The sequence below is a fragment of the Ptychodera flava genome, chromosome 2, assembly GCF_041260155.1.
Source record: "Ptychodera flava strain L36383 chromosome 2, AS_Pfla_20210202, whole genome shotgun sequence".
Lineage (NCBI taxonomy): Eukaryota > Metazoa > Hemichordata > Enteropneusta > Ptychoderidae > Ptychodera > Ptychodera flava.
The window spans coordinates 37295466-37319722 of NC_091929.1; the positions used below are offsets into that span (position 1 = coordinate 37295466).

General features: G+C 36.3%; 2 protein-coding genes across 2 annotated transcripts in view; one reads left to right on the forward strand and one right to left on the reverse strand.

Annotated features, from left to right (window-relative positions):
- The window catches only part of LOC139149959 (golgin subfamily B member 1-like), a 45922-nt gene extending 35050 nt beyond the window's left edge, over positions 1-10872 (forward strand). Inside the window, exons 16-22 of the mRNA XM_070722054.1 lie at positions 462-648; positions 1354-1574; positions 2045-2102; positions 2440-2472; positions 4529-4715; positions 6507-6561; positions 9171-10872. Coding sequence (XP_070578155.1) covers positions 462-648; positions 1354-1574; positions 2045-2102; positions 2440-2472; positions 4529-4715; positions 6507-6561; positions 9171-9279 — 850 coding nt within the window. The 3' untranslated portion in view covers positions 9280-10872. The remainder of the gene's footprint in view (positions 1-461; positions 649-1353; positions 1575-2044; positions 2103-2439; positions 2473-4528; positions 4716-6506; positions 6562-9170) is intronic.
- A 1794-nt stretch (positions 10873-12666) lies between these two features.
- On the reverse strand, positions 12667-23551 carry LOC139120245 (galactosylceramide sulfotransferase-like). The gene is made up of 2 exons (XM_070684478.1): positions 23263-23551; positions 12667-16252 (listed from the first exon to the last, which is right to left on the reverse strand). Exons 1-2 carry the CDS (start codon positions 23445-23447, stop codon positions 14998-15000), a joined length of 1440 nt encoding a protein of 479 aa, XP_070540579.1. The 5' UTR covers positions 23448-23551; the 3' UTR covers positions 12667-14997.
- Positions 23552-24257: the final 706 nt, after the last annotated feature.

The following is a 24257-nucleotide window of genomic DNA, read 5'->3' on the forward strand; positions in this document are numbered from 1 at the left end:
TGCTGCCTGTCTCTATCCCTTCCTCCTCCCATCTTATTGGCTGTCTCTGTCGCCATCCCATCCTCCTCCCATCTGATTGCTGCCTGTCTCTATCCCTTCCTCCTCCCATCTTATTGCCTGTCTCTGTCTCCATCCCACCCTCCTCCCATCTGATTGCTGCCTGTCTCTATCCCTTCCTCCTCCCATCTTATTGCCTGTCTCTGTCTCCATCCCACCCTCCTCCCATCTGATTGCTGCCTGTCTCTATCCCTTCCTCCTCCCATCTTATTGCCTGTCTCTGTCTCCATCCCACCCTCCTCCCATCTGATTGCTGCCTGTCTCTATCCCTTCCTCCTCCCATCTTATTGCCTGTCTCTGTCTCCATCCCACCCTCCTCCCATCCGATTGCTGTCCCTGTTTCCATCCCTTCCTCCTTCCATCTGATTACCTGCCTCTGTCAACACCTACTCACCATTTCCCAGGGTTCAAGAACTGACCACCAAGCTGACCAAAGTCATGGAAGAGAAGAACAACCTAGCCATTCAGTTACAGCATGGAACTAGAGGTCTTCAGGAGAGCGAGAACAGACTTCTAGAGTTACAAATGCAATATCAGCTATTAGACAAACAATATCAAGAATTAGCAAACAGTTATCAGAATAAGCTACAGGTAAATCTCAAAAGTGTTCACTTGCGCTCTCTCTCTCTCTCTCTCTCTCTCTCTCTCTCTCTCTCTCTCTCTCTCTATCCACTAAAAATTCATAAACTTTATCTGTATTAAAATCTGACAACTTTCTCATTAGTTTGCATACTTTGTTCATAAATGTAAATGGTATCAAAGAAGCATAATTGCTCTAGCAAATATATTTTTTCTGAGAAATATTGAAGTACAACAATAAGGCCTGTATGTGATATTTTATTTGTCAGTAGTTTGGTTTAGTGTATGGCGTACTATCCACCACAGTTGGAATAAACTGAAATGGGTTTAAGATAGTATGTGCCTCGAGAGTGAAAGACTTAAACCTTTGTTCAAACATTCCTAAATAACACTTTCGACCATTCTCTTATCAAATCAACAATAAAAATCATGGGTCACCGTGCAAAGTTTGGAACGAGCGAAACAAATTACTCAACATTTTGCGATAATTGAAATTCAAAATGGCCGCCATCCCTGTGTTAACTCTATAGGGTAAAAATAGGATTTTGATTTTTAAAAAACTAAGACTGAGAAAGTTTTTCTTTCTCTAAGAGCTTTAAAATGAGCCCCCACAAGTGGTAGACCAGAAAAGAATTGTAGAAATTTGAGAGTCCGAATATCTGTCCCCGAGGCGCTTTCTTCCTTAATTAAGGTGTCGGTTGTTTCTGATTGCTGCAGGTTGAAGAGTCTATTGTTGAGAGGACTGAACTGCAGAGAGTTGAGGAAACTCCATTGATGGCTGCACAACAGGATGTTCTAACTGAATCTACTTCAATAGCAATGCCACCAGATATCACAGAAACGGACTCACCCACCACCCAAGCTGACTCCCCCAACACAACAATGGAACCATCCATGATACAGATCAGTGAGGGTGAATTAATAATGCTAAGTAAACGGTATGTTATCTGTTATCTGTACTTAGACAAATAGATTCTCAGACTTGTGTGATCACAATGCTGCAGTAATGATATTTATAACATATGATATTTATATAATTTTAGCAATTTTTTGTTTCCTCAAATATTTGTAGCAACAAAACTCAGGGTTTTTGTCCTGTAACAACTGTTTGTTTCCGTGATCCGCACTTAAAACGTTTTGTGTGCCTTCTTCATATTGGATGCAGGGGCAAAATGCCCCTAAGCATTGGTTAGAATCACTGAATTCAGTAGAATGTACAATTTCATTTGTACTATGAATATTTCAACCTAATATTACAATATGAACACTTTAATCAACTTCAAATCCCGGTAACACGCCATTTTCATCCGTATATTGACATGTCAGCTAAATGCATGTGGCTGCATCAAAGTGCATTAACATTATGAATGGAGTGACTAAAAATTTATTTTCATTTCATTTGACACAGTATTGAAGAATCTGAACAGGCTCGTTCAGAGTTTGCACAAGATAATGCACAGCTTGAGGTGAGTCCAAATTTAGCCCAGTAATACCATCATTGCTGTAAAGTGGATCATTTGACTGTCATTCTAAGGTGTATGAATTACACAGCATTTCAAAAGTGCTTGTTAGCGACAATCTGCCACGAAACTTTTGAAAAATCCTGTCCGGTATCGATTTCATGGAGATATCATGAAAATGATTGTCAGTTTAAAACAACCTGTTGGTGTAATAAACTAAAAGCCTTTATTCATTTTATTGATTTTGCAAGGCAAAAATTGAAAATATAACCCTGTACCATACTAGAGAAACATCAGAAAGTTTAAGATTTCTTAAGGAAAGTTTTTAATTTTCTGTTTTTAGACAAAGAAGGTACAGTGTAGGCTCTTGTCCACAGTGAGTACTGCACTCATAAATTGTATGGACAGCATGGTTTGCCGTAATTTCATTCCATTTCTTTTGGCTGAAATATGTCAGCTTTTGTTGACATTGGGTTGTGCACTTGTGTCTTTGGTGGAATAACATCCATCCATGACTTCTCTGTGACCTTTAACCCCCTGCCATTTGGAATCATGGGATATGGTGCTTGGAGCAGGCTTTGTTGTGTTGACAGCAAATGGTGAAATTTCTCTGATATAATGTACAAATAATACATAGTGGCGTAAAAGATGTCAATAAAAACGAAAGGAAGTCCAACATTGGAATGATTTCATTTGGGTATGGCATTAAGAATTTCCAGAAGCTAAGAGCCTAAGGCTACCCTAACTGTAAAACCCGTTGCATGCCAAAGTCAATTTTTGTTGCTTTACTGCCATCACGTGATCTTTTGAGCATACTGACTCTGTAGAACGCTGCACATTCTTACATTCCAGAATAGCACCGTTGGAGTAAGCTGCATTTTGAAATTTTGCTTTATGAAGGCTATGTCTTTCTCGCAATTTTAGAGAAGCAAAGCAATAATTTGTTTTATGCTTTTTGTGTTATAAACCAACAAGACTTGAAGATAAAATTACTGTGTCATGGAAGATGTGAATAAAAGCCAAAAAGTCAGTTTTTTATTCTTCTTTACTTTTTTGATATGGCATCTCCAAATTGTCCATGACCTCCATAACATTGATCATAAATAGTGACGAGTATCAAACCTAACCTTACTCTATTCTAAGCTGAGGTTTGAAATTAGGCAAAGCAGTTATTAGCATGGCATAAATCTATCTCATTCCTGAAATCTTGTTCTTTATCTATTCTCTCTGTGAGTGGGAGTTAAGGTACGATTCATCCACACTTTTGGCATGTTTCCAGTTTCTGGACAATTTTGATTCGTAAATAAATGCCTGACCAAAGTGGTTTTTCGCTTTCAAAAATGGAATTCTGCTTAAGGAAAATGATGAGGCTGGTTAACCAATAATGGATCAGAGATTAAAGTGAATGAAATCTTGCTTATATTATCAATACAAGGTGGCGTGATTTACTCATTGTACTCTACTAGACTGCACTGATTGTATTGCTGCTGCAGTAGAGATCACTGCTCTGTTTGTATCATATCACTCACTCCTCTCTGATATGGTGGATTAGCAGAGCATGCTGTATCAAAGGGTTTCACTGCCTTGGGTGTTTCATTGCTGCCACTGTTGATCAATCTCCTGATGGTTTGGTTTCTAGTACAGGCTTCTTGGTTTTCAGGGCACATTGTATCTGATGACAGGGAGACACAGGGTTTAGTGACACTCATAGATTATTCAGGATGAGATGGAGCGAGATTTTCGTCAGTGTATTATCTGATAGAGAAAAACATACTGACAAGCAAACTTGTATACACATACAGATGGATGTACATTTCTAAAAACATAAACAGATAAAAATATACTTACCCCAAGACATATATACTCAAAATATAGATATACCAAACTGTTGCATTAATGCAGAATATATGATATTATGTAACTGGCATTGGGTAGCATGCATGAATATGTCCATATGTTCATAATGTATATATTAATATATATTCAGTAAATTTCAGCTCAGTACTTTAGACCTCCAACCACAATATACAAATTGTAATAGAAAAATAGAATACACAGATTGCTCTGTAAATACAAAAATTATACTCAGAAAGAAAGGCATTCATATACAGTGAACACACAGTAGTCATTGAAGCAGAAATACACTCAAACGAGAAAGCAGCTGTTAGGCTGGGGTGTACTCACGCATCATTAGTAAGCTGTCTGCAATGTTTTGTTACAATAAAAATGTTCATACATTGAAATGTAGACATACACACTTCTACAGTCAAATATGTGCACACATTTGCATATTACCCAGAATAAAGAGAAATTAGAAGTCAAAAGTAATAAATGGCCGCTTGCTACAAAGCTTTTCATAAAAAAGGAATATATTAAATATATGTATGGATTTGTTTGATTGTAACATTTTGTTTTGCATCTGACGTCCACAGTCTGCCCTTCAACTTGAGAGAGAACGGAGACTTCAAGTAGAAGAGCAACTGATGCAAGCCCAGGAACAACTCAGACTTGAAGAAAGTCAACCGCCAAGACCACCAAGTAAAGAATTTCTACTTACAATAGACCCTGAAGATGACAGAGAACCATTGCTGAGAACCAGACAAACCAGCTATACACTGAGTAAGTATTGTGAGAACTAGACAAACTAACTGTACACTGAGTAAGTATTTTAATAACTATAGACAAACTAACTGTACACTGAGTAAGTATTTAATAACTAGACAGACTAGCTATACACTGAGTAAGTATTGTGAGAACTAGACAAACTAGCTATACACTGAGTAAGTATTGTGAGAACTAGACAACTAGCTATACACTGAGTAAGTATTGTGAGAACTAGACAAACTAGCTATACACTGAGTAAGTATTGTGAGAACTAGACAAACTAGCTATACACTGAGTAAGTATTGTGAGAACTAGACAAACTAGCTATACACTGAGTAAGTATTGTGAGAACTAGACAAACTAGCTATACACTGAGTAAGTATTCTGAGAACCAGACAAACTAGCTATACACTGAGTAAGTAATCTGAGAACTAGACAAACTAGCTATACACTGAGTAAGTATTCTGAGAACTAGACAAACTAGCTATACACTGAGTAAGTATTCTGAGAACTAGACAAACTAGCTATACACTGAGTAAGTATTGTGAGAACTAGACAAACTAGCTATACACTGAGTAAGTATTGTGAGAACTAGACAAACTAGCTATACACTGAGTAAGTATTGTGAGAACTAGACAAACTAGCTATACACTGAGTAAGTATTGTGAGAACTAGACAAACTAGCTATACACTGAGTAAGTATTCTGAGAACTAGACAAACTAGCTATACACTGAGTAAGTATTCTGAGAACTAGACAAACTAGCTATACACTGAGTAAGTATTCTGAGAACTAGACAAACTAGCTATACACTGAGTAAGTATTCTGAGAACCAGACAAACTAGCTATACACTGAGTAAGTAATCTGAGAACTAGACAAACTAGCTATACACTGAGTAAGTATTCTGAGAACTAGACAAACTAGCTATACACTGAGTAAGTATTCTGAGAACTAGACAAACTAGCTATACACTGAGTAAGTATTGTGAGAACTAGACAAACTAGCTATACACTGAGTAAGTATTGTGAGAACTAGACAAACTAGCTATACACTGAGTAAGTATTGTGAGAACTAGACAAACTAGCTATACACTGAGTAAGTATTCTGAGAACCAGACAAACCAGCTATACACTGAGTAAGTATTGTGAGAACTAGACAAACTAACTGTACACTGAGTAAGTATTTTAATAACTATAGACAGACTAGCTATACGCTGAGTAAGTATTCTCTACAGCCTGTCCTTTTCTGATACCCACAATCTTGTATTGATTGATTGATTGATTCGTTTGTTTGTGTGTTTGTTATCAGTGTATTTATTTGTTGCATCAGATTGTTTTATAATCTTACAAACTCTATGATATGGGTTTGCTAAATATATGTACACGTTTTGACAATGTGATAGCATTGACTGTTCCTCATATGTTCTAAGCAGTGGAAACTTATAAAAGGGATTGTTGCATATCGCTATACATACATATCCATATGTTGTGTGTAACTGCACACAAAACTCAGCTAGTGTTCTGGTATTCAATGTTGTTGCATTGAGGTTTTCACTTTCATGTTGTGATTCCATCACTTTTCTCAAACCGTGAATTGTTTCCCAGTTACATTCAAATCTTGAAATCAAATAGCATGGACATATAGTTGGTGTTCCAAAATAGTTGACAGTATTGCTCTAACTTTTGAGAATTCTTTTCCTTATCAAGCTAAAGCCGAATAACAAACATCAGCTTTCATTCAGAATATGAAATATCCAAACTTCATGAAGTATCATCTGATGTCTGTCTTTCATTTCTTCTCAATCAGCTCGTAATGCAAACTCATTTACAACTCAAGTAAGAAGATGGTTCAGAGGTCGTAGGTAAGTTTAGTTCAACCGTTCTCACACCATTCTATCTATACAGCATCAAAAATTAAGTTGAAAAGTTAAAGATAGTTTGTTTCTGCTAATTTGCATATATCCTTATATGGTACATGAGGTAGGCCAGGCAAAGTCAGTATGACAAGGCAGCACAAGTGTTATAGTGGTGTACATTATTTTAGTGTCAGCCAAGTGGAAATTCATAATCAACTACCATGCATATGCGGTAGGCAAATTGCTTTGTGTAATAGGAGTTCCTGCAAACGCTTTTGAATTTACACAAAATCTTGTTAAATTCAATATTTCTGGTAGTTTTTGCCTTTTTTTGCTGCAAGTGCCTAACACTGGGGCCCTCAGTACCCATACTGCAATGCAGTCAGTTGGTGGCTGTGAGAAAATGCTGAGATTTGGTTTCAAAATCTTGCATGGCTTAGGGTCATCATAATATCAGTGCTGTGCTCAGATTATTTGTATTGATGGCAATACTGGGTCTGGTGCCAGTCACAGCCATTAGAACAATTTGTACCTCAGCCATCACATCAAAGGAGACTTTTTAGAATTTTACTGCCATTACTTTTCATTGGAGTGGTGAGAATTCAATAGAGATTTTTTATTTGGTGCTGTGACTGTATGCTGTTGATAGTTACAGTTCATACTGAGTAACTACAAGGCAAATTTTCCGATTCTTTGCCTATAATGATTGGCCAATGTCTCTGTTATATTTACTCTGTGCTTGTCCTTTTAAAATATAACGAGGTTTCTGAATTGACATATGGTCGTGGTTGTCACATAGACTGTAAAGACTATGTGTGCAGTATTGTTCATCACTAGATTAACGAGTCTTTTGTGTTGACTTGTGTAACATTGAAATTTGATCATGTTTGCACGACAACTCATCCGATCTTCATAAATAATCTACCAGACGTTAGATGTTCTTATTTGTGCAAAAATTCAAACAATGAGGGTGTTCCTTGTGGTACATGAAACATTTACACATGATAGTGAATTAATAATACATTGTAAGTGGGATATGTGTATGGGCTGTCATTATTACTCTGATGTTGAGCTGACATGTGCCATATGTTTGTATGCTGATGTGATGTTCCAGAACAAACAAATACACTTAGTTCAGGGGAGACAGTTTGGATGCATGTTGTTATAGATGTCTAGATGGTGATAGTCGTACACTGTGGTGCTCTCTGAAAGACTGCTTTGCCAAAGTAAATGCCACCTAGTTTCCCAAATATTTTCCTCTCAGTCTCCTATTCTCTGTTAAATTTCTGTGATCATTTGAGATTTTTATCTGACAATTCTTCGCTTCTTGAAAAACAGACTGATCGTCAGGAACCTTTTCAGACTCAGATTCAGCTTACCAGCGAAATCAGTGTATTAAAATGAATCATTGCCCTTTCAGATTGTGGAGTTTTGACAATCAGATATTTCTGTTGTTGAAATTTGCTGTGGGACATTTCACTATATTAGAGTCATGATACGATAATGGAACCCACTTTAATGATCTCGTAAAATTCATTTTGAAATTTGCCTAGAAAATGTGAAATTTGCACAAAGCAGATGATTTTCGTATCAGCACCTGTATTGTTCTCAGTTAGTAGGATATATGTGTTGAAATAAACTAGGATGATAACATGACGTGTGTGGGTTTGGGTAAAACGTGACACAAACAGCTGCCGTGGGAATGATTTGTGAACACACAGAATCAACTTGCTACTCTGAAGTGAATTCACTGACAGAAAGAGAAAAGAGACGACATTTTAGAAGGCTTCTGAATCATGGCCAGGATGTGTTCTGTAAAAAAGATCCAGTTCTGATACACTGAAATTAATGTCATCAATAAAATAAATGATGGGAGTCATTTGATGACCTTTGTCTATTGTTAGTTCAAAATGACAGAGGTGGCCTCATGTTTATAAAATGGCAGCTCATTAAAGTTTCTAGACTAATGCATTTCAGAAATTAATATGACCAAAGAAAACAATTTGTCTTTTCTTTGGTGCTTTTTAAAGGAACACAATACTGCAATGAGGTTGAAGAGATATGACCATATCTGACTACAAATTTGAATAAATTGTTTTATTTAGGCTGTTGTACCATTAACCTTTATAGTGCCAAAGTCAATTTTTGTCGCCTATAACCCAGACTATTTTTTTTGTCAGATTCAGACAATTTTTTCAGATTCTTCCAAAAATTTTGATCAAAAACTGTAGCCAATAAAACATGATGTCCATTTAGTCCAAAATTGTCAAAAAAGTTACAGAAAAATTCATAAATATTGGAAAATGTTGCACTAAAATTTTGGTTGAAAAAACTACAGCTGGCACTGAATGGATTTTGTATGTTACAATTCATTGATTGAATAAGGAAGGTCAAATGTTCAAAAGGTGTGAATAGTGCTTCCACAGATTGGAAAACAAATAAATGCGGTCAATGTTGATATATCCAACCAGATTTTTCAGCTCACATTTTCAGCTCCATTAATACATTATGTATTTCCGTTGTAAAAAAATACCAACATATGCACCTGTTTCTATCAAAGTCTTATATTTGTATCCTTCACAATCACTCACATACAATTTCTCTTTTTCTTTCAGCAACTACTGTTACAGACTTCTCCGTACAAGACCTGGAATCCGCACCACAATGCTTCTATACTTCCTAGTGATTCATGTTGTATTATTTGTCCTATTTATGAACTGCTGATCCACCCTTGATACAATATATACCTTTTTTTTCCAATCAGAAGAGATTTCAATTTACTTCCAAAACATGGCATTCGTTATAGAAATAATTTTTAATCATGTGATGGAGAGACCACATGACAGTCATGTGACCAAGAAGGCACATGATAGATACAATGTACACAGTATTGTTTGTCAAATTTTCCTGGAAATTGCATTTAAATATGGACACTTCATTTTCCACATGAAATTTGGGATTTGTATTCCTGCCTAAGATCATGAAGTTTTGCTCTATCCAAGTTTTTGATATTATATGTTTTTTGGATATTTGATGTAAGATTCAAGATTGAAGTGAATATGGTGCAATTGATATAAGTTCACAGATCAGAAAATTTTGAAGCTGTGTATTAATTTCAAATATATGTGTACGCTCAGAGATCAGAAATGAAAACAAAGGATATAATTTTAAAGAATGTAAAGTTTGTGTCAGAAATGTGCAGCCAGTATTCTATGCTGATAGGTGCTAAACAGCATAATGGTTTCATTTACCAAGTTTGTCAGGATAAACTGAGAAATTCGTACATGTTGAATTCTACCATTACATTGTGTGGAAAGCACAAAATTCCACCCTGTGGACACCAAATTTTCACAATGTTGACTTGAACACAAATAAAGCGTTTTAGCCGTGTCATCTCAGCTGTAAAACTGTCACAGCTTGTTTCTGATTGGCTATTTAGCAGGTGTGATGACATAAGCCAGCCAATCAGGCAAACCAAGAAAACAACAGTTTCAAATTCTGCTATCAGTAATGATTTATTTAATTTACTTTTTAATTAGAATATATAAGAAAGATTACAATATAAGATATATAATGTATTTGATTGGTTCTCACAATACTTATGCTAATTTGACCTTTGACATATGCAAAGTCTACAATGAGATCAAGGATGTACAGATGCTCAACTGGACGAAGACATGGACAAAGTTAGATTCATAGGCAATTACTAGTCCTATTCTGAAATATCCATTATGATAGTTTCAGTGAATAGAAAGAAAGTTTTGGAGTGTACCGTTGCCATGAAATAAATGCTTCCATGGACCAATCTAAAATGGCATTGTTGAACATGGAATTGTGTGTTGTAAAATATTTTATAAAAATGCGTAGATATTAAGGGTATTACAGGTTGGTTGGTGTTACTTTTTCTATGAAGAAATGTATAAAACACATTGCAGCCCAACTCTTTTCCTCAGGCTTTATATGCGTAAGTTTTGAACTTCAAAAGTTTCAGAGAAACTTGTCAACTTTCCCAGACTTTGCTATCTTGATATGAGGATCATATCTCAAGCAAGTAACCTTTAGACTAGAAATGCCAGTATAGCTAATACGGATCGGGCATAGAAGATTTGCATGTGCCAAACAGGAAGTGATGTCATGTCATAATGCATTATGGGAGCAATTGAAAGCCTTAACCTAATCTCTCACCATGGTATATTTGGTGCCATGGTAATCGGCCGTCAGATGTAAGAATTACTTCTTCTTGTATTTTGTCAGAACTCTAGTGATTTTAATTTATGCTATCTGTTTGAGAAATCCATTAAACAGCAATTGAGTCAACTGACTTTGTGCAATTATTCAGGCTGGTAGTGTAAGCTGGAAATATGATTTTTACAAAGCAAAAATTTACACTATATCAACTTTTGTAGCATGAATATTTAATACTTAATAATGTCGCTGCTCTAGACATGGCTTGGGGTATTTTACATCGCATGCAAATAAAACAGTGTGAACACTTGAACTGTCTGTCTCAAGTAATTTATAATGAGCAATGTGTGACACAGGGAAGGTGGTTTGTGATTTTGAGTTTATTTTGCACTGTAGACAATGCTTTGCTTGTCCTAATTCACCTGTTTGACCACTCTCATAATTTATCTGTCATCTGTGAGGGCACTCAACTATTTGATATAAATGAAAAAAATCCACAGATCTCTTGCTGGTCAATCACTTTCAAAGCAATTATGTTTTTTTCATCCACTCAGTGCACCTAGCACCCCATGAATCTCACGTGTGCAAATTATCATAGAGTATGCTTCACAGTAGTGTACAAAGCAAGATTGACAGCAATTTATTGAAAAACACCGTAACTTTTAAGCTTTCAAAAAACACCTGGATCCACACATCTACGTACCTAAAGCCTTTTGAGTACAGAGAGACCAATTTTCAGTTTCAACACACATTTGGAATATCACTGAAAATAAGCAACATTTGTGGTATCCTTTGCCGCCACTTTTAAATGTAAGGGAGTATCATATGTGCCTCGAAAGTGAAAGCCTTAAACTCTTACTCAAACTTTTCCAAAGGAAACTTAAACCATTCTCTTACCAAATCAAGAATAAAAAGGTGTCATCATACAAAGTTTGGCACTAGAGGAACAACCTAATATTACCAAAATTTGAAATTCAAAATGGCCGCCATAACTGTGTTTACTCTATAGGAAAAATAATTTTCAAAAAACTACGGAGGTGAATTATTTTTCTAGATCCAGTAGGTTTAAATTGAGCCCCTTCATGTGGTAGAGCAGAAAAGGATTGTAAAAATCTGAGTGTCCTCATATCTGTCTCTGTAGCACATTTTACCTTCGAGTCGTGTCTCTCTAGCCACCACCGACTTGAATAATTCATCTTTGTCTTGAGCTGAAATGTCACTGTGATGCAGAGTGCCCTACAGGATCAATATCAGATGAATGTAGATGTGTTTTTCTCATTTAACCTGTCCGCCCCTACTCCATGTATACTGGTCCACCATCACCATTGATAACAATAAGTTTGGGCCAAACCATAGTGTTGAACAGGTAAGTGTATGCCATTTTAAGATATCTAAAATGGTAGACAACACACAAAGCTATAAAGCTATTTTTGAACTGGATTTTAATAAAATGAAAAATCACTCTTAAAATAATGATCAGTGACAATGTCAAAGATTTACCCATGACGCATTTCATAAGTTTGCTGTTCAGAGTATTTGTTCAGAGTATTAAAGCAAGCACATATCAACAAAACTTAATAGCATGCAGTCTTTTGTTTTTGTTTATATGTTGAAAGAGAAACTTGACTTTGGCAAAAACTAATGTATCCACTGCTTTTCTTGGCAAGAAACAGAACCTGCTACTTAGTTTTTTTTCATTTATGTAAAGAATCACAAAATTTCCGCAATAATTTTGATGTTAAATTCCTTGGATGACAGACAATGCCAAATATGATTTGCAACAACTGTTTTTCATCTTACAATCAAACAAGAACAGATTTAATGAATAAGAAAAATTGCTCCAGTATGGGGATGAATAACTGTGATTACGTAGTGGTGCTTCAATTTTACCTTGTTGTAACAAAAAAACTATAATAGACCAATAAAACATATTTCAAAGAACTTTAATATTGCATACAGGAAGAACAAAATACATGTTTTTCAATAAATAGAAAGGATAAATATCCACGGGTGATATCCCTGCCATATTTTCAGGAATTGGAACTTGTCAGAAATAAAAAATCTGGCAGTCTTTGGTTGTTTTGGTTTTAAAAGCACACATTACAAAACTGGTGAAAAATTACATAAACTTGGAGAGATGGATCTTGTATGTGCGTGTGAGATATGTACAATCCCCTACCCATGTGATGGTAGCGCTTTTTGCGAGAAGAATTTGGGCACCACATATGGCTTGTCATAAAGTAAAACTCTTTACAAACATAAATATCAAATTTGCTAAAATTAAGTACAATCGATTATTTCTTGGTATCATGTTGAAAGTTGAGCACACTGCTTGTTGATATCAATGTGAAAAGATAATGGCGTTGATCGCGATTTCAGGTTTGTTACTAAAAATAGCTGCATGCACGCAACATTGGACAATGCTGCCAAAAATTAAATTCAGACAAATTTTGTTGTTGTATGTGCGGCTGTTGTTGCACTTGTAGTCTGAGCCATAATTTCATATGAATTAGTGTGACTTTTAGTAGCCATTGTAACACTAGCAGGTTTTATTCGTCTTTTATGAGGTAAACGCAGACAAATATTTATTTATGCATATTAATGAGAAATAGTGATGTCATTTGCGATTAGTGCTATTGTGAGCCTAAATGCAAAGTTTATGAGTTCAAAGTGCATTGAGTCCCATACTCTGTCGCCTTCTGTTCCACCCATTCAGCACAGATATTGTTAAATGCTGTTTCCTAATCTTTACACTGTATTAAAGTTATCATTGATAACATTCCAGCAGAGACAAATCGTAAAGTGCTATTACTGTATTGTATGTCATTGTATTGCTGAACTAGTAGTAGCACCACTCGACAATGAATACATCATCTATGCGCTTTCCTCATCTACGTACTGTGGGTAGTCACTGATCACAATTCTGCCATCACAATTCTGTTTGTGCTGTTTCTGTATGGTATGTCTGTGTATTGCTAATTTGCAGCACCTCTTGACGACGGCTATCAACCATGAGTTCTTTCCAGTATTTGTATTTTGAGCGTAAAAGTCCCAAAAATGGCATCAATAAAATGACTGTTTGCGATAGGGTTAAAGGTATACTGTCACCTGTTCCAATTTTGCCACAGTTACCATGGAAAGAGAAAATCTAACCAATCACAGATTTTAAGCGGGTGGCCGCTTTTTAAAAACAGCGCCCTCACATGGGCATTTTGAATACCAAGGAACGCCCCTTTGACCATATATGGCATATTTAGATTACAGGTGACTATATACCTTTAATGAACTCAAAGCAAATACCCTGGGGTATTGGTGCTAAAATTGAAATGCTTGATCTAGATTACAAGGAAATCTTATAGAGTCATTTGAGGGAGATACAGCGTGAACCTTGCTGTAGAAATCTGAGTGCAAGAAATGTACTCTGTATTAAAATAAAGTTTGAAGTTCTTCATTCTCATTTGCAAATTCAGGGTCAAATTGAGGTCACAGCCATTCACAGCACAGCTGTGGAAAATGATGCCATCTCTATTTCAGTTGTCTACGGTCTTACAAGTGACTATATAATACATTAAAAAATACACAGTAAAAATTGCTAACTGTACTTCATAAACATTTTGTCAATGGTGAATCAATTCTCGTGGACTTGGACGTATTAAAAAATGGTCCGTTGACTGCATACAACAAATTGTATTCAAACACCTACAGTGGTATAAACTATTTTTTTGGAACCCAGAGCGACCCTGGTGAAAGAACATTAAAAACAGCACCGGTTTGATGCCTCAATATCTAAGAAATTATAAAATATATTGCATTTCTGCAGACAACTATCTGCAGGGATGGATGACTGACAAAAACATCAAATTTTCACTCTTGTCAAAAGCACATGCACTGCTTCAGCTTGATACGTCAGCAATGAGGAAAGGCTGTTAAACAATACTGTGTCCCTCATCCACTGCTATCTAGCACACAAGAAACTTGCCATCATCAGTAATCATCAGTAACCTAAGGAGTCATTTGGGAAGTCATAGAAGCCCCCTAAGAAAGCCCTTGCAGTTCATATCAAAAGGGCTGCTTTCACATACTTTTACTCATGTCTTTCCTTCAACACCACTTTTATATGGAAACATTTTTGTGCACTCCGGACACCTCATCAATGCTGTTACTGAAACTGTCTGCTCAGTTCATAAACAGTCGGTTTGACACGATAAAAAACAAATTGGTGTGATAGACTCCACATCAAGTTGTACATGTAAAGATTTATAAAACCAATACTCTTTGATTCATTCTCTTTCGTTTTGGACTTTGCTGCTGTAGTTGTGGAAATTGTCTCTTCCTCAGCTCGCTGGTGAACTGTATTTCAGGAAGCACCATCATTTTACACTCCGTGTTGTGTTCTGCTTCAGGTCTGAGTTGAAAGTTGTTGATCTTGACTCCTGGTGGTTGAAAAATCTTAAAGTTGCCGGCCCCTTTTTCTGTGATCTCGTCCGACTGCAAACACTTATGTTTCCAGAGTTGATTAATTTCTCTCAGTTCGCTTACATCGCGTGTCATTTCATTCAGGCCATACTGTTTTACTTTTCTCCAGAATGTCTGGTTAAAGTAATCATAAAGTCTTTTATCAGCACTGTTCCATGACAGGATTTTCCGTTTCATATCGTCTGTGACTTGTTTGATGGACTCCTCATTTCGGGCGTTCATTTTAAAGTATTTGATGTCACCAAAATCCCAGCAGAGTAAATTTTTAAGTAGAATGATTGATTCCTCAAAATATTCTGCGATCATTACGAGCGAAAACTTCTGATCAATCATCCTGATTGCGTTATCGATCAACTCATCACTGTCAAAGTCACCTTCCTCCATGCCAAAATCGAAGAAGAGATTATTTCGTACATGTGAACGTTTCGTCAATCTGTTATAGCATGCTCTTGGATCTTCTAAGAATTTCTGCAGAGCTAGGGGGTCATCATCTGCATAGCCACATCTTCTGCCGATGAGGAAGTACGTGAACGCGCTTTCAAATACCGTGACAGGGTCTCGTAGAATTGTGACAAAGATTGTGTTCGGAGGCATGATTTCCGTAATTACATGGTTATTAAATCTTGTGTGGTGACAGAATATGTTATAAATACCGTCTGGAGATTCAAGCATATTTGACTTTTGGAAAAAATATGGGTAGCCTAGGTAGTGCCCACGTGGCGGCAGGACAAACTTCAAATTGTGACGGCGGCCATATCTGAGTAACATATTCTGTACAGTTGAACTTCCAGTCTTGTGAATTTTCAAAAACGTGATGTTATGACGTGGCCTGGTGCAAGGCTTCACTATGTTGAATTGTGACAACTTATCTCCCTGTGGACGCAGCTGCCACAGTCTATCAGCCACATCTTGTCTCCTACGGTCAGCCAGCAATGTTTCGTTTTTGTGTCTGCCCCTGCTATCACCATCATACATCAGTAAATTCAGACTCAGGTAGTCTCCTTCATGTTTGTCATCGAAGAGATCAGCATTGTGCCTGAAAAATGAGCAAATTGTATCAATTGCAAACAGAGAAAATGTATTAAGGTAGTATGCTCCTCTAAAGTGAAAGACTTCAACTTTTGCTCAAACTTTAGGAAATGAAACTTTCAACCATTCTCTTACCAAATCAACAATAAGTATCGGGGTCACTGTGCAAAGTTTGGAGCTAGCGAAACAGATTACCCAACATATTGCGATATTTGAAATTCAAAATGGCCGCCATTCCTGTGTTAACTCTACGGGGGAAAATTAAATGTTTGGATTTTCGAAAAACTAAGATGGTGAAAGTTTTTTTTTCTCCAAGAGCTTTAAAATGAGCCCCCACAAGTGGTAGATCAGAAAAGAATTGTAGAAATTTGAGAGTCTGAATATCTGTCCCCAAGGCATGTTCTACCTCAATTGTATACAGGCACAATATATTTCACTAATTTTTTAATTGATCACAGCACAGGGGAAACACTATTGATTGCAAATTTTAGCAGTTTGGAAAAAAATCATCTGTACTTTAACAGGTTAACGGGGAACAATCAGTAGTTTTTTGCTTTTCTGTCATTCCCCACCTGAAAATCGTGCATGAACTTAAACATAATTGAACGTGACACCATTGTGGTTGTTAAGGTAAAGCTTTGTACAGTGCGAGAGAATTAATTAATTAGTGGATATTTTTGGTAGATACCACATTTGATCATAATGTTTCACTTCCCATATCAATACTATTAACCCTTTTAGTGCTGCAATTTTCCCACCAAAATTTTAGTGCAACATTTTACAGATTTTTATGAATTTTTCTGTAATTTTTTTGATAATTTTGGACCAGATGGACATCACATCTCATTGGTTACAATTTTTTATTAAAATTTTGGCAAACATCTAAAAAAATTGACGGGAGTATATTTTATAAAAGCAACAAAAATTGACTTTGGCGCAAAGGGTTAATAAAGTAGGCAAGGCTGAATGTTAACTATATCAACCACTCTTTCCTAATCTTCCGAGGCCCTGACATTGTAAAACAGTACAACACTGATAACGATATCACCAACGACAGCCACTTTGTATAGTTATGTTGTTTGAAATGTAAATTTGGGATAAAATGTTGAATTGGTAATGTCAGGCAACTTGTCAAACAAAAATATTTTAAAAAGTATGTAAATTAGGCGAGAATCTTGTCCTTGTTTGGTACTATAGCTTTGAGTTGGAAACCAGGGCTAGGTCTTGCACTAATTGCCAGTCAAAGGGTACACAGATATCACAACAAAATACACTCTATGAAAAGTACAAATTACTTCAAATTCATCATAAGACAAGACAAGGTAACTAAAAACTGAAATATATATGAAAGGTTTGGTTTGTTCTTAATTTTACATTTTAACAAGCTATGAAGAAAGATATGACCACATATCATCTACAGACTATGTCGAACGGCGTGTATTTGACATGGAACTCAGTAAATCCCCCCCAATCCTCTCCTGGGTACTGCTGACAAATGTTGTGAATATAACGAGAAAATAGGCTAGGCTGGACAAATCACCATAGCAACACAGTCTCCCCACACATTTTGAAATATCAAATTAAAGGGCACCATTTCCGTTTTTTCTCATTTCAGAAAATTGTGGAAAATATAACTCATACATTTACCAACGTATTGTACTCAATGGATTGATCTGTATTAAAGCTAATATTTTCTTGTTCAACATAACCTAGGGAGAAAAAGAAAGTGCGTGTTTTATGTTGTAAAAGCAATGAAATATCATTAAATGTTACAGTTATTACGTGTCACCCTATATCAGTCAAGTAGCTTTCACATCACCATTTTATCACCATTTTTCAACCAATCTCATTGTGAACTTGTGACCATGAGCACAGACCTGTACAAGTTCACAATGAGATTGGTTGAAAAATGGTGATAAAATGGTGATGTGAAAGCGACTTGACTGAAATAGAAACAGACGCTTGTGGACAAATGGATTATCCTGTGTAGCAGGGTGGATAGATAAATGATTTAACATTGTAGATACAAAGTGCGCTTAGCCTGGAGTATCACATTTGTATGTGGCATGACGGTCACAGTGTAGGCGTTATTACCAATTGCCCTCTACTTTACAGAAAGATGAAGACAATATATCGAGTTGAATTGACCACTTCAAGGCGCCATTGTTGAATGCACAGGTTCGAGCAGCATATTGATTTGACTGTTTTTCATCTGACCATGGTTACCAGAAATGTATTTGTTATATATGTATCTTTCTTAGAAGGTATTCATGTACCCAGTATTAAAGTTTAAATGATTTGTTTATGCTAACAGTGTACACGGATTGTTCATGGTAAAAATATCCTTTTTTCATTTATTTTGGTATCGTTTGTCTATTGGAGCATGAACAATTACCTATACACTTATCAGTCTATTTATTTATTTTTTATTCATTTACTATTTATTTTTACTTTGAGTGGTTTTTACAAAGACTGAAAATAATACCTCTCAACTTCAACTATAATATTGTAATACTAACTTTATTCACAATTATTATGTAACCTATTGACTAAATCTTAAACCGTAATTGATCTTCAATATTATTTTACACTAGACTTCACAGAACATTCATTATTTTTTAATCTTTTCCTAAAACATAAATGGGACAATCGCCACTGCAATGTTTAGCAATTTTTTCTACATTTGATTTTGAATATTACATAAGATATTGAATATCACATATGATATTGAATATTACATAAGATATTCATTATACAAGATGATCCTTTCATGGCAGAGAGTGACAAAAACTGGTAACAAAAAATTGTATAACTCCCTTCATCAATTTGCAAACACTAGCATATTACATTTTGCTCAAGGACAGACATGTTGTCCGTAACTGCGTCTGATTATCGCTTTCCTCGTTGGCATGTCTAATTAAGGTCGTGACTTCCGCCAGGTAAATTTCAAATTTCCAATTAACAGACCTTTTCAGTTCCGTATTTTGAACTCAAACGAGATGGGACATTATCCCCTACCGCATCGTATATCAATTTTCATAAACGTGAAAATCCTGTGAACAATATGTTGCCCATAATGTGCACATTGTCCTTTGCGGATATTTCTATACCCATGACATATGGTAACTGAACACAGTATCTATATTGAAGAAATTCTGTACCTGTTTAAAATCACTTTTTTTCACTCATTTATGAGAAAGTCCTAATGCTATGTGAATGTATTACACAATGCAATATTTAGGCTTTCACAAAGTTGCATTTTTTATTTTTAAATTCTTGGCATCATTGTATCATACATTCTATAGGTTTATAGCTAGAACCCTGGTGATATCTTGCTTGCATATAAACAGCTTATTAATAAATAACTAAGGTAAAAATATTGATAAATACTGTATGTGTAGACACAAGTATTTCAGTGAACACTAAAGCAAGATTATCATCCATTACAGAGGTTTGCATTGACCCGTTGGCATTTGATGAACTAGACATATTGTCTGAATCGAGGTGTTGCCAACACTGTCAGGTGCAGTTATCAGCCAGTAATATGAGTCGATCATAAAGGAATCAACTCTGCAAAAGTTGAAACATTGTTTAGCAGCAGGTGAGATGTATTTCTGCTGCAAACAAATGAATTGAAGGAGATAAACTTTTTTTGTCAAGTGTTCCATCCACACAAATTTTCGATAAAGCCAAGTAATCTGAAATCAGACATTAAGAAACGTGGGTCAAGTACAGACACTGGCAAATAAATAGTCTGCATATAAATGGTGAACACAGAGAACGAGTATGCCACTGTCACACTGAAGTACACGAAAGACAGGCTAGCATCTAATCAAATATAGATGGCTAGTTCATTTCATCTTCTTTTAGTCTGACTCTGAGAAGATTTATCACAGAAACTACATCAATTTTCAGACAAGTATCCTTTGATTCTTCAGAATTGTGATGGCCGAGCCATTGTACGTGAGAATGGGTGACCATGCATATTTGCGACCCTGTTTTTAGACAAGATAAACGAAACCATCGCGAAAATGAATTAATGATCATGACCATTATTAATTCATTTTCTCAATGGTTTCATGTATCGTATCTAACCGGGGTCGAATTATATGCATGGTCACCCATTCATTCAGTATCTTTCAACATGTCAAATAATATAAGTAGTATCTTGTATCAAACAAAATTCATGAAAAATGGCCGACTTTGTACCTTTAATGTCTAAATTATATGAAGCTACATATCGGTGGAAATGACTCCGGATGCACCAAATAGATACTGATAGCGTAACATTTACCACTTCAAATCGAGCCATGCGTAATTTACTTTGTCAAGTGTAATACTAATACCAGGCAGATATACATCCTCCAATACTGATATATGTAAAATCACAACAATATTTTGAAATATTTTGAAAGTCACAGCGACTTAAAATTCCGTTATCAAAATCTGAATTTTTCACATCTTTCTCATATGAGTAAGACGAGTTGTTCAAAAGACAAAACATGTCAGTACAACAGTTGAAACACCAGCACATACATTTCAAGTTATTGGTATCAAGTAATCTATGGGAAGGGAAACAAAAATAGAATACGGTGTCTTATTTGAGGTATCTGTTTTCCATAAATTGATTGACACAATCTTTTAAAAGAGTACAACCTGCAGAAATATTTTATCATCCTTCTCTTTTACCCTTAATTGTTAGCAACCAATGTATTGTTTCAAAACACAAAATTTTTATTGTAGTTCTTTCCCCCTGAATATTATCTCATCGTATTTTTCACATGATACACAGGGATAAATTTATTAATAATGAGCATAATTAACTTTTAATTTCACTCTAATTTTGACAGAGTACTGCATCATGAGTAAATAGTTTCCGGATGATGAATAATGAACATGAAGAAACTGATATGCTTCAGATTTCTGATTAAATAAATGAATAAATGTTTATTCCTACAAAAAAGAATCAGGAGATAAATGTATTATTAAACTAATACGGGTATGTCATATTAATGTTACAAGTCGTGAGATCTGCTCTAGCATCTAGATTCAACAAAATATTTTCCAAACTGAAGTCTTAGCTGAGGTGTTTATAGCGGCAGCTTGTACAATGCTAGAACACTTTCTTGTGCTGCTCTTACAACTATGTCCCAAATACCCAGTATTCAAATTGTCAACAAAGCCTGTTAGTGAATTCTTGTCCGGACCAAAATTCATTTGTTTACAATTATATGAATGCATATCGTACGATACAGTATGTATTGTGTCCTGTTATCAAGGTTAGTGTTGAGTAATTTCAAGATGGTTTTAGGCAAAACAGAAGAAGCATTTTACATACAAAAAGATTTGAAATATTATGAAAATTTACAGCCATCTCCCTGTAAGTTACACTTACGATAACTGCAAAATGTCACTGTACATGTATCACACTGTTCAACAGTATGCTGACTAAATGTAACGGTAAACTGGTCTAGCATTACCAAAAATGTTGATTGGTATTTATCATGGGAGACTTTTCTTCTCCAAACGATATTATTCTCTTTTCTGCTATAAATATTGTGGATTATGTGTTGTAAACACCAAACTCACTCCATATTACATGCGCATTTGACCTTGGAAGTACCCCTAACACTTTTTGTATGAAGATTATCATCAAGACTTGAACTAAATTGTAGATATCTGCATAAATGTTTGGGAAAATTGCTATGAAAATATTTTTACCCTTTCATTCTATAGCTGCAATATATAGTTGATAATGGTACGACTGAGCAATATTGTGACTGTACCATGGCATTGCAAAGCCCTGAGGCTGTTAGTGTTATAGGTTCTGAAGATGCAATATTGTGACCGTACCATGGCATTGCAAAACCCTGAGGCTGTTAGTGTTATAAGTTCCGAAGGTGAAACTAATTTGACTGAAATCCTGACTACAAACAGTAAGAATGTTGAATACCGGCAACAATTACTAGGAGACAGAAACATAACCGATGAGGGTGTAATTAGATTTTTCCGAAGCTGAATAGGGTTAGAATATTGAAGCATAGTTTCAGTCGGTACTATTTATGAAATTCCGAATGTTGGCATGTCCATCACATCAAAAGGGATGGACCATTTGATATCCTGGGCGGGGTCACTGTCTGGAAGATTGATGAGGTAGCAAGATATTTTTACCAGAACCATTATACATTTTTTCAACTCTCCCATCTTCTTTGGGGGTGGGGGTTCAAGACTTCTTTGGCTTTTTTATTGTCATCTGCTGGGAATCTTTTTTTTTGTAAATCTTGTAGACACCACCCCCCCCCCCCGGATATCAAATGGTCCATCCCCCATTATGACGATCATACCTGCAAGGTACCTTCACTGGGCAATACAGTTACGGGTTGTCCACCCATGGCGATAACTGTTGCTGAAAGTACACATATTGACGGGTAGCGTTGCGCTGGGCAATTTGCGTAAACATTGCGGGTTAAAATTTAAGTCGATTTCCGTGTTAATAATGTGCACATCTATGGTATTATTACTTCATTAATCATATATATCCTAAGCCCCAGATGCCGTCCAGACTATTTTGCGAGACCCCAGTCCGGATGGGTTGAGGCACTGTGGGTTGAGGAACTGTGGTGAGACGCACAACTCTGTGGACATAAAAGATTGACGGTTCATGCTTGTTGACAGAAACCATGGAGGTACTCGCTACATTGACAAAAACTGATGATGATATAGGTGATACTGGCGTCTTTATCGCGGGGTCTTCCTAAGGGCTCTGATTATGACAGCGTCACTCAGTCTGTGAAATCATCTACTGAATATCTTCCCATTTCACCGAGCTCATTTACACGAATCATAATCGCCTGGTTGCTTTATGTAAGTTGTAGGGTAAAGTTGTCGCACATCCAGCGACCCATGAAGGACAAATGGTTTTGCACGCGTCCCTGATGCATAAAACCAGGAGATTAAAACTTATATAAAGGATATTGCAATGTTATGGCACACGTACACACACATAGTGACCATTACCTGCTGAACTCGGCCCATCGTCGTTCGAGATCAACGTGACTGCGATCCGCGTAGTATTGGGAGTTATGTCGACCATTTTCGATGTTTCTGAAGACTAACAGTGTCAGACAAATCCCCACGACGATCAAAAGGTAGAAGAGAAGAGGAACTCGCGTTTTGAGCCCAAACTTTCGCAGAAACCTCATGGCGAGTCCCTTCCTTTCGTCATAGCCGACACGATGAAAGTGACATCTATAGACAACACATACACACAATCACATCGGCAGATGTGTCCACTTATCATGGCGCTGGGAGATTATATTGTTTTCAACAGGGGTGGGCAGCTACACAGTGGGGCAGCTATAGATTGAGGGGATATCAGTTATGCTGAAGTGTAGGGCGACCTCTAACATTCATCTGCGAAGAACTTTTTTTCATGCTGTACCTGGAGCTCAATCATAAGATTAAAAGATCGGGACGTATCGTGTAAAGTTCAATTAATTGTCAGAGAGCTTTCTTCACTGCGACCTGTAGATATGGAGTAATTCTGTTGCCCACATGGATTGGCAATTTCAGGACTCCATAGCGTCCGGTATAGAGCTGAAAGTACCAGTTTCGCAACTTGAAAGTGGGGTTTAGCCCGACTTGGGAAGTTTATAAAAGTGACCCCTCTTAGTCCTTTCTTTAGATGAATTTAAATGCCATTAAAGTTTAATTTTATACATGCCCGTCCATTTATTTCAACTCGATTTTATATCTCCTTGATTCTCTGAACCTTTTAAAAACCTGGACAGGTTGTCGTCGGCGCCACCAATGGCGAGACGGAGCATTCAGAGCAGCGAGGGGAGACCGATGGGCGGACCATATAATGGGACTTCAGGAGGGGATGGTTAAAAAATCAACTCACAAATTTCTCATCTGCACCAAAATTTGACATTCTCTCGGTTGGTATGCATACTCCCAAACCCCGATATCCACAAGTTTTTCGGCTGATCTTCAAGACTTAGTATGATTTA